General features: G+C 39.1%; 1 protein-coding gene and 1 non-coding gene across 8 annotated transcripts in view; one reads left to right on the top strand and one right to left on the bottom strand.

Annotated features, from left to right (window-relative positions):
* Positions 1-11,846, bottom strand: part of TTC39C (tetratricopeptide repeat domain 39C) — a 120,628-nt gene continuing 108,782 nt past the window's right edge. For 6 of the 7 annotated variants that reach the window (XR_010152051.1, XM_009433809.5, XM_016933468.4 and 3 more), the window contains 5 exons: positions 10,271-10,394; positions 6,844-6,941; positions 5,418-5,522; positions 3,931-3,969; positions 1-3,366 (listed from right to left, as the gene is read on the bottom strand). Coding sequence is in view for 6 of the 7 variants with exons in the window: in XM_009433809.5 (XP_009432084.2) it covers positions 3,277-3,366; positions 3,931-3,969; positions 5,418-5,522; positions 6,844-6,941; positions 10,271-10,394 (456 nt within the window). In the remaining variant the exon portion in view is untranslated. The remainder of the gene's footprint in view (positions 3,367-3,930; positions 3,970-5,417; positions 5,523-6,843; positions 6,942-10,270; positions 10,395-11,846) is intronic. The other variant, XM_016933465.4, reaches the window with a different exon arrangement.
* Positions 11,540-11,655, top strand: LOC112206329 (U5 spliceosomal RNA). Its single transcript, XR_002940552.1, has one exon. It is a non-coding gene; the product is annotated as a U5 spliceosomal RNA (small nuclear RNA).

The raw sequence follows: 11,846 nt of genomic DNA, 5'->3' as shown, positions 1-11,846 counted from the left end.
TAAAGGCAAAATCTTAGTTATATTAACCAGCAAGGTACATATTACATTATTATTACTAGACCATGCCTCCAAGTGTGTCAAATTATAAAAATGTGTTCAGCATACATAAAATATACATTAAAGATTTCTCTCATCATAGGCACAATCTAATACAAAAATATATTTGACATTTATAAGTTAGAAGATCCATTGAGAGCCTCCAAAATAGGACAGGGGAAGGAATGAGTGATGACAACATAAAAAAAGAAGCACACATAGATGCAAATAGTTCCACTTATATGATTATTTTCTTCATCAGCAAAGGGTTAAGAGCAGTTTACACCAAACCAAGTTACCAAGCAGATCACAATCAGTTCACAGGTTGGATGAGTCACAGCACGCAGGCCAGAAAATGTACTCAGACTTCAGTCAACCTAATGGGACAGTGTACTCACACTGTGGTTTTGTTGTTTTGGAGTCTAGAAGCCCCATCTACCCATTCTCCATGGTCTACCACCATGTTAACACAGATTTACCACAGGCGCCATCTGTACCAAGCCTTTTTTTTAAAAAAAAAAAAAAAGACCTGGCCGGTCACAGTGGTACATGCCTGTAAGCATTTTGAGAGGACAAGGTGGGTGGATCATGAGGTCAGGAGTTCAAGACCAGCCTGGCCAAGGTGGTGAAACCCTGCCTCTACTAAAACTGCAAAAATTGGCCAGGCGCGGTGGCAGGAACCCGTAATCCCAGCTACTTGGGAGGCTCAGGCAGAAGAATCGCTTAAACCCGGGCGACAGAGGTTGCAGTGAGCACAGATCACACCACTGCACTCCAGCCTGGGCAACAGAGTGAGACTCTGTTTCAAAATAAAAATAAAAATAAAGATTAAAATTTTTAAAAAGACCTACACTTTGACTAGTAAAGAAAACCTACAGGATGGTGTTGCAAAACGCAAAATTGTCTATCCAGTTAAGTGAGCTGAACACAAACTAATCTGAAGTCCTGAACTCTCTGTGGGGAAATAAAAGTTTTTTTTTTAAGCAGGCAGAAATAAATTTTTTGAAAAAGATTCAAAAGCACAGGACCTTATATAATCTTTGAATGTGGAATAATAGTTCAAACAATATTTTGAACTGAAAATTCAAGAATGAACTCTCAAACAAAAATGTCATGATTCAGAATGCTCCATGATGATGACAGAAAAGCTTGTCACCTATGCTGCATGTTAAGAAGAGAGAAAAACGGCAACAGCCATATCTTAAAGATTCATAATGTTCTTCCCTTCCATCTAGTTAAAACCAGATGTCCAGGCCGGGCACGGTGGCTCACGCCAGTAATCCCAGCTCTTTGGGAGGCCGAGGCGGGTGGATCACGAGGTCAGGAGATGGAGACAATCCTGGCTAACATGGTGAAACCCCATCTCTACTAAAAATACAAAAAAACATTAGCCGGGTGTGGTTGCAGGCGCCTGTAGTCCCAGCTACTTGGGAGGCTGAGGCAGGAGAATGGTGTGAACCCAGGAGGCAGAGGTTGCAGTGAGCCAAGATCACGCCACTGCACTCCAGCCTGGGTGACAGAGCGAGACTCCGTCTCAAAAAAAAAAAAAAAAACAGATGTCCAATATTTTTGGACACCAATTTTGCTCTTCAGAAAAAAGTTCCCTTCTCATTCACTGAATATAGGAGACCAATCTCTTCTCTCTTACTATTATCTAAAACCCACACCGAATTCACATCAGGGAGAAAGTCAAGGTGAATAAACATTTTGGAAACAGTCTACTGAAAAGTGGTCAGGAACAGAGATGAAGAAATATGAATACAGTTTAGCCAAAATCAGTGAGAAATAACTTCTTTCAAAGAAATTATGACTATTCCCTCAAAACAAGGTCAAATCGGATTAAATTTGCCAACATTCTACTTGCTTTTCTGTTTTATTTTGAAAAAAATATTAAAATATTAATATGAGATCATGTTTCAGCCAAAAGAATTTGTAAATAAACGATACCCTAAAATGATATCCTTTAGCTCAATAAAAATTTCTTTAAAAATCTAACCTTAAACATTCAGCCAAATTATGGCAGAGATTCTTAAAAGTGACTGAGGTATTTAGATTCTTCAGAACCACAGGTTTGCAGTACCGGGCATGGAGGTAAATTAAATGACAAAAATTAGCAATGAAGAATAAAAAAATAACTTTGAATTCCTTTTATAATATCTAAATAACCTGAGCTAAGGGGAAAATGATTAAATCCTGGCACTGTGTAGCCCAGCAAATGTTCCACCAGCAAATATTTTGAGGCCAAAATCTATGTTCATTCACGAATAACCTTTTCAAGTAATGTGTCAAAAGATTTCCAAAAGTTGGTAATTCGACAATTTTCACAAAGAAAGGTAAACTCCTAAAATGTAGATACTGTTTGTCTAATCTATAGACTAGGCTAATAGATTAGCAAAAGAGTCACACTTTTAGTTGTAAAATTATCTTCTATTAAGATTTGCTCTTACTTGGTTGGCTTTCAAAGGAAAAAGAGTGTCCATCGCTTTGAAACATTCTGTAGACAATCTGGAGATAACTATTTCTGGTGACATAACTTCAGCTGAAGATTTTGTTCTTTTAATAAGTAAAACATGGAATTCTGGCCTATTAACATGAATTCTTTTTACAATAAAAGAACAGTCAGTTGGTGGTCAGGAGATCTGCTTTCTATTCATTGTTCTGCTGATAACAGGAATAATTAATTGGGATAAGTCAATTTGCCTTTTTGTGCCTGAGTTTCACTGTCTGCAAAGTGGGGTTAAGAATATCTGTGCTATGTTATTCACTGGAGTATTTTGAGGATAAAGTAAAACACTAGAAAGCACTTGTATTTTTTCAAAACACAAATATAAATGCTATGTCATGATATTGTTAATAATTTTACAGGTACCTCGTCATGTTACCCATTCAGATATGTGCTTAAGGTAGGTGTTCCTACAGGATCTTGGGTTGGATGTTCCGTTTGATTTTATTTTAAAAATAATAAATCACAAAACTAAAACGTTTGAGCAAGGTCACTTAACCCTCTCCCCAGGTGGTTAGTTATTATTACCATCATCATCCTCCTCAACATCATTATTACTTTTTAGCTACATGTTTAAAAGAGGAGATCTTTAATATGTCAGCTTAACTGGGAAAATGTGTCCCTGGCACAGGTGGTTTTCAGAAGAAAAGCCCATCTTCACAAGAGCTTTGTCCTCTGCTTTTATTTTAAAGTGCGGACCCTGGGTGGGGAGGGACGGAGCAGGTGTTCCGGGTCTGTCACTGAGGAACCAATTCCCTCAGAGAGGCCAGAGCAGCATGGATGCGGACATGCAATCTGTTTTCAAAGTCGTAGCCAGAGAAATCCTCCTGTAAGATCAAAGAAAGATATTTATGCACTCTGTTAGCTAAGCTTGCACAGGGTACTGTGGTATAAAGCACACTCAATTTTGCATTTCCCAAAGTAAAATCTCTACACTCCCAGTAAAGGTTTCCCATCCACTTGATTTTCATATTACTCAAACCTCAAACTTTGTATTCATTTTTAAAAACGTCAACTGAATGTCAATAAGGTTCTCTTTGGACAATTTTCCTCAAGTTATTCTTGAAAAAGTAGTCTTATGTTGTGCTCAATATAAGTTGCTATTAGAAATTCTTAATTCAGGGACATAGTTATAAAATCAAAAGTTATCTTCCCACCCAAAGACTAAGAGTGTTTCTAAAGCAGGATGAACAATTTCATCGGAGTTCCTTATGATCTTGTAATGTCCCTTAAAACTCAAGAGCTCACTGATTCAATTGGTTGTCATTTTTCCTTTCCAGAAATATTACCAACCAGAACATCATTGCACAAACTTTCTTGAATTCAGACTCAGGTATACAGTGTATGGGATAAGAAGGGCCACTGGAGAAAGGTAGATTCAGGATATTTACCTTTGCTTGAAGAAGTAGAGCTCTGCCTCTTCCTACAGTCTATAAGAAAAACATATTATCCCATAAAATCTGTGTTTATATATACGCAGGCAGAAAATGGTATAATAGGAGGCTATGTTAATTAAAACAATTCACCGTAGACATAGCAATGAGTCAACTGTTCATTCAAGTATAATGACTCCAATATTCTTTTTTTTTTTTTTTTTTTGAGATGGAGTTTCACTCTGTTGTCCAGGCTGGAGTGCGGTGTGCAGTGGCATGATCTTGGCTCACTGCAACCTCTGCCTCCCGTGTTCAAGCAATTCTCCTGCCTTAGCCTCCTGAGTACCTGGGATTACAGGCACCTGCCACTATGCCCAGCTAATTTTTGTATTTTTAGTAGAGACGGGATTTAGCTCTGTTGGCCAGGTTGGTCTCAAACCTCAAGCGATCCACCCACCTTGGCCTCCCAAAGTGCTGGGATTACAGGTATGAGCCACTGCGCCCAGCCCCAATATTTTTTAATATAAAGATGTTTACTCATTTACATGAGGACATTACTTGATATATAATCACTTGATAAATAATTTTTCATAGTCTATAAAAGGCAACCTCTAAGATATAATATCTTAGGTTAAAATCTTACTAAACAACCTTAAAATTAATGATTATCAAAAGGTTTTATCTGAATCAGTAAGTTATATATAGCTATAAACTTTTTTTTTTTTTTTTTGAGACAGGGTCTTGCTCTGTTGCTCAGGCTGGAGTGCAGTGGCACAATCATGGCTCACTGCAACCTCAAGCTCCAGAGAGCCTCTCACCTCAGCCCCCCAGGTTAACTGGGACTACAGGCACATGCTGCCACGCCTGACCATGTTTTTTGATTTTTTTTTTTTTTTTTTCAGAGATGAGGTTTCACTTTGTTGCCCAGGTTGGTTTTGAACTTCTGGGCTCAAGTGATACTCCCACCTCAGCCTCCCAAACTGCTGGGATTACAGGCATGAGCCACTGAGCCTGGCCATATTTTAACTTTTAAAAACTGTATTTTTACTATACATTTTCTATATTTAGATACGCAAATACTTACCATTGTGTTACGGTTGCCTACAGTATTCAATACAGTAACATGCTGTACACAATTATAGCACAGAAGCAATAGGCTATAGATACAGCCTGGTTGTGTAGTAGGTCATACCACCTAGGTCTGTGTAAGTACTCTACGACGTTTGCACAAGGAAGGAATCGCCTAACAACGCATTTCTCAGCATGTCATTAAGAGATGTATGACTGTAATTTGAATGCTAGGGAAGAAATTACCTCCTTAAAGATAATAAGGTAGTATTACTAACTTCTTGGATTCATTCTAAGTAAAACCAAGGAAAACAAAATGAAGAACACTGTGTTCAATCAGTTTGTTTTAAATGAAGGGTGCTTTGTGCTTGCTCATTTCCATATTTTTGTTGAACATCATTAAAAATATATATTATATTATATATATAAGATCTTACCTCTGGTTTGTCTAATAGAAGACAGCCAAGTTCATAACAGGCATACGGCTGAACATATAAGTTATTCTGACGACACAATTCATCTTTAACAGCTCGCTGGAAGTACTGAAAGGAATGCAAATGTTATTGGATGAATTCATTTTCCTACTTAGCATAAGGCTTATTATAATCTTCAAGAGGGGGCGGGAAGGGGGACTCATACTCTGTTTTCTAGATCAGATTTTCTCTTCTTTCCTCATCTTCATTCCTTCCTATCTACATCTTAGAAGTCCTTTACATGCTGCCTGATGTGCATTCCTCAGAATATATTGGACTGCCTAATTTGTGCTACTATTTTTCCAGGGGACATATTAGCCTCTATTGATTTTATCACTGAGAACATCTTTTATCTGCATCTAAGAGTCTAAACATCCCATTTTAATATTTAAAACAGAAAACACACAAGGTAACTACGATCTCGACATGCGTCTTGACTGTATCTTGCTGGCACATAAGCATTTGATCTAAAATAAGCTATTTAGGGCTGTAATAACTATCATAAGCCCATACTGAAAGATTAAACTTACAAGGACATTATCCTCTAGGATTTAAAAGCCAAAAGTCTCCTATTACTGTACATTAATTCTTTTTTTTTGAGATGGAGTCTCGCTCTGTCGCCCAGGCTGGAGTACAAGTGGTATGATCTGAGCTCGCTGCAACCTCTGCCTCCTGGGTTCAAGCAATTCTCATGCCTCAGCCTCCCGAGTAGCTGGGATTACAGGTGCACGCCACCACACCTGGCTAATTTTTGTATTTTCAGTAGAGACGGGGTTCCACCATGTTGGCCCAGCTGGTCTCAAACTCCTGACCTCAAGTGATCCATCCACCTTGGCCTCCCAAAGTGCTGGGATTACAGGTGTGAGCCACCGTGCCCGGCCACTGTACCCTGATTCTTTCAAAGAGTAGTCAAAGTAACACTGATATATACTTCTTCAAAACAAGCAATCAAAGAAAAAAACAACTCTCTCGCTTGACCCCCAGGGCTGCATCAATAATCCGCAGTTATAAAGAGAGAAAACTGAATGCACACTGACATGTCTGATCATTTTTGTTCTTGTCTAACAATGAGGCTTCACTCCGCTCCTTCAAAACTGCCTCCTCATGTCCTCCTCTCTCCAGTGGAGGCTGTCATCTTGATAAATACTAGTGCCAGAAAAGGAGGCCATATATAAAGAAGCATTCTAAGAATATGAAGTTAATTAAAAACTAGTATTAACCATCATCAACTTCTACCATCTGAGAAGATGGCATTAATCAAATCAATTGGATAAAGTTTATAGTGGGAGGTTCGGTTTTGTTCAGTGCTTTTTCATTTTTCTTATTCACAAGCATATACGTAGGTGTTCGTGACTTATTTTCTTTAGCCCTGACAACATTAACAGTTTACCTGAACAGCATCTTCTGAGTTTCCTAGACATTTGTGTATGGCACCAAGAAGCAAATACTTTAATCCAACAACAGATGAGTCATCCACTTCATGGCAAGCTTAAAAAGAAGGGGAGTGAACAGAGCAGTAAGCAAATGCATTCACTTAATTCCTTCAATATCATGAAGAGTGAGGTAAATGTTTCAGTTCATGTTTCTGCCTCCTGATATGAACCTAAAACTGCTCTTAATAAAAGAAGTTATGTTAATTTGTTAAAAATGACTTCACATTAAATTGCCATACCATAGGCACCTTTCCATGTTTGTATGAGGTACTGTACTAGTCAGTGGGAGAGGATCAGAACTGACCCTTCCACTTCAACAGCAAGCTGTGGGGGATGGACACACAGGTTAGAGAATGTTACGGGAGTTTTCCAAGAAAATGAGAAAGATGCAGAATGGAAACATGATGGAGCTGATGAGGAAGAAAGGAAGTAACACCATTATTTCCAAAGACTAATAAAGATACTGAGATTCAATAAGATATATATCTTACTATTTTATATATACATATTTATATTTTATATAATATTATATATAGATAGAGAGAACTGAAGTTACAGAACAAGTAACTTGAAGGTGAGAGGAAGAGGTAAATGTGAAGAATAGAAGCTGATCTTGTAGAAGCAGGAGTTGCCCCAGAAAGCCAGGCCAGGAATACGCTCATACGAAAAAGAACTCAGAGACTTTTAAGGCAGCAACATTAAGGAAACCTTAATGCAGTTCACTCACTTGTTCATTCATTCATTCATTACACTAATTCATTCATTCAATATTTATTGAGAGCCTACTATTTGCCAGGCAATTCTAGGTGCTTAGAATACAACGACAAAACAAACAAAAAATTCCTTCTCAGAGAGAAGAGCAAGTGCAAAGGCACAGGGGCCAGGTGTGTCCGAGAGCAGGGAGGAGGACCATGCTGAGCGAGGGAGAAGAGCAGGGAGGGACAATGGCCTCGAGGGTTACAGACTGGGAGCACTGCCTGCTGCTGAATGGACTTGGGCTTTTATTCTGAATGAGATAAGAGACCACAGAGGATTCTGGGAAGCAGAGTGACACAACATGATTAGGTTTTAATAGGATCACTCTGCCTGCAGCGCCTAGAAAACAAACATGTTTACAATGTAGCTGGGCATGGTGGCTCATGCTCGTAATCCCCCCACTTTGGAAGACCAAAGCGGGAGGATCACTTGAGCCTAGGAGTTAAACACCAACCTAGGCAACATGGCAAGACCCCATCTCTACGATTTTTTTTTAATAGCTGGGTGTAGTGGCATACCCCCTGTAGTCCCAGCTACTCAGGAGGCTGAGGTTGGAGGATCGCTTGAGCCAGGGAGGCAGAGGTTGCAGTGAGCCATGATTGTGCACTACACTCCAGCCTGGGCGACAGAGCATGACCCTGTCTCAAAAACACAAAACACAAACAACAACAAAAAACAACACAAAGGAAGAATCCAGTGGAGAAGGGCAGGTGGGTGGGGAAAGGTTATGGATGAAACAACAAGACAAGGATATAGGACTCTCACTAGTTCTGCTGGTACAGGGAGCTATGGATGGGGACTCTGATAAGCTAAATGCACAAAACTGGGAGGGCATGATGCAGAGTTTAATAAATGCTTATGATCTACATTGCCACTACTGCTGTTTTCTGGAACATAACTTTCTCTACAAAGATCTTCATTGTACTGTATGTGGTTGGATCAGTTTGTACCATTACTGCTTACCATTGAGGAATGATATAATCTAATTAATAGACCTGAGAACTGGGTTAAATTTAGCAAAGATATTAGAGAATTATCTCATGCTCACTTCAGATACTGTCTGTCTTCCCTTCCAGGCACATATCTTTGTTGTTAGTTTTTTCATTTGATACCTGGAAAGGGGTTCAGAGAATATTTTGTCAAATCTCACTTAACTGGTAATTGTTCTTGTGAATGTTAATTACTGCCTACCTTATATTTGCATTTGTATTTTATCTCTAAATATGTGATCCTGTACTTGTGTATTAAAAAAATACTTAATATTCTTCATTGTTCCTTTGAGTTAGACATTTATAGATGTTCTATACTTGCTTCAATAGGAAGGGAGGGGTTTTGAATTATGCAACTCCTTTAAAAATAAATACAGTAGCCAGGTGCAGTAGCACATGCCTGTAATCCCAGCTACTCAGGAGACTGAGGTGAAAGGACCACTTGAGCCCAGGAGTTTGAGGCTGCAGTGAGTTATGAACACATCAGTGCACCCAGCCTGGGCAACAGAATGAGACCTGTCTCTAAAAACTAAAAAAAAAAAAAAATTAAAAAGAACATAGCAGAATTTAACACATCCAAGAATATTCTGTTTCCTTGCTAGTTCCTCCTTGGGAGGGTTACACATCTACTGGAATTACAGGGCCACTGTACAAAACTTCTTATGGAGTTTTGTTCCTTTGATCTCCAGAATAGCAACATTGGCAACTGGCAATGTTTTGTTTTCACATTTGAGGAAGGCCTTTTTTTTTTTTTTTTTTTTAAAGAAATAGGCAAAAGGGATTTGCAGGAAATCTGATGATAAAAATATGTGGCTCAATGGATCATGCTATATTTGGTCAAAAACAAGAGTAACTGGAGAAAAATCTGAAAAATTTTCTACAGTGGCTTATAAACTATTTCTGGAATATTATGTCTACACTGTCAATACTAAGTTTCTTGGGAAAATGCAGCACATATATGAAGAAGAACATATTTCTTTTTTTCCCCTTTTTCTTTTGTAGCCAGGATCTCCCTCTTGTCATTTAGACTGTAGTGGTGGGGCATGATCAAAGCTCACTGCAGCCTCGATATCCTGGGCTCAAGTGATCTTCCCACCTCAGTCTCCCAAGTAGCTGGGACTATAGGTGCACACCACCCCGCCCAGATAATTTTTGTATTTTTAGTAGAGACAGGGTTTCACCATGTTGCCCAGGCTGGTCTCAAATTCTTGGCTCAAGCCATCTGCCTGCCTCAGCCTTTCAAACTGCTGGGATTACAGGGGTGAACCACCCCACCAGGCCACACTTTAGTATCTTTTTACTTATGTGAATCACACCTAAATGAAACAAAGTACTCTCGGGGAGAAAAAATGTATGCTTCCAGCAACTCCCACAGCTACAGAATTAATAACATTTATAACAAAAGCAGCACATGTTTAAGGCAAGCATATCTGTCCACAGCAGTGCTGCCTCCTCCTCCCATCACCTAAGTGACAGGATTTTCTTCATCAGGACACCCTCTATCTAAGAAGGAGAGATGTGTACTCTCCTTGACTCCGATGAGATAAACATGGAATAAACGGGAAACTGAAGAATGCAGCACTGACAGAAGAAGCCAGTGTGTCCAGTAGGCAGTTTTGGGTTTTTTTTAATTTTTTACCTTGACTCATCCTCTGCAGGTTGGGGAAGGAACAGTTTGGAAGAGCTTTCCACAAGTACAACACTTCGATAGACGCCAACACACAGAGTGCTTTGGTTGGGGTTTGCTTCCGAAATCGCTCTGCCTGCAAGGAGTTAGAATAAACAGGCTACATTTTTCAAAAACAAATTCAAATAAAAAATATACCTCAGACACTTTAAAAGCACACAGTTCATCATCAATGTGAATGACCCTCTCCTTCAAAGCTAAGAATAACAATTCTTCTCTCTATAAAAAATGTTGCTTTCAATTTTTGACAGACTGGAAATTATGCCTTTCATTCATTATTCAACTGAACCCACTATCAAAATGCAGGGTAGGGCCAGGCATGGTGGCTCACGCCTGTAATCCCAGCACTTTGGGAGGCCAAGGCAGGCAGATCACCTGAGGTCAGGAGTTTGAGACCAGCCTGACTAGCATGGAGAAACCCCGTCTCTACTAAAAATACAAAATTAGCCGGGTATGGTGGCACATGCCTGTAATCCCAGCTACTCGGGAGGCTGAGGCAGAAGAATTGCTTGAACCTGGGAGGCGGAGGTTGCGGTGAGCCAAGATTACGCCATTGCACTCCAGCCTGGGCAATGAGAGCAAAACTCTGTCTCAAAAACAAAAACAAAAAAAAGACGCAGTGTATATTCTGAAAACTTGGGGATGAAGCTAGATTTACATGCATTTAGAGCAACGGAATTTATAAAGCTTGGTGACAGCTAATAATTCAACGGGCTTACACACACCTAAGGAACTAAGACTAGATGCCTTTTAGTCACAGTTCTCTTGATTTTAAAATTTTCTACTGAGTGCCAGTGCTCTCTGCTGTACATTATAATCAAACTTATACTCAAAAGCTTCATTAAATGTTCATTCAATAAAAACATATAAAACTAAAATAACTGATAATTCAGGATATAAGACACTACGTAACTCAAGGTAATACGGCAACATTGTATTCACAGAAGTACAGAATACATTAGGAATACTGTCTCTACAGTCTTGGGCCTTTCTGCTGGCAACTGTGACACTGTGACACACACATTTGCTTTTTATTACATCAAAATGTGATGTGTTCTCTATTCTCAACCCCAGACAGCCTGCATTTCTCACTAGGTCCTGCCAATTTGTATTCTTCCAAAACCACCCAATTCTTTAGACAGATCCTTTCTCTCTAGAGGTGTGTTCGTTAGCTCTGCAGAATGTATAATGTTTCCATTCATTAAAATTTTTTAAAAAACTATACTCCAGTTACCCTTCAGATCATATACATCTTTCACCTTTTGCTAAAGATTTCCATGAAGGGGAACCATTCTGAGTCTTAACCCAATTTTTTGAGGCCCTGTATCTGAAGAGCTAATCGATTTTTTTTTAAATCTGCTTTCATTATTTGCAGCAAGGCAAGAATCTTCTATTCAGAGCAGATGTACAATCATGGAGAGAATCCTCTGCATGGCGGTGAACTGCACTTTATGTGGCAAGTAAATAGGCAGCCTTGAATATAATTTCCTAAAGCTTGCCAAGGCAGTGTTGGTTACAAATGCCCATC

This window comes from Pan troglodytes, chromosome 17 (assembly GCF_028858775.2).
Source record: "Pan troglodytes isolate AG18354 chromosome 17, NHGRI_mPanTro3-v2.0_pri, whole genome shotgun sequence".
In the NCBI taxonomy this organism is placed as follows: domain Eukaryota; kingdom Metazoa; phylum Chordata; class Mammalia; order Primates; family Hominidae; genus Pan; species Pan troglodytes.
Note: the sequence above shows the minus strand (reverse complement) of the source record. Positions and strands in the feature narration are given on the sequence as shown.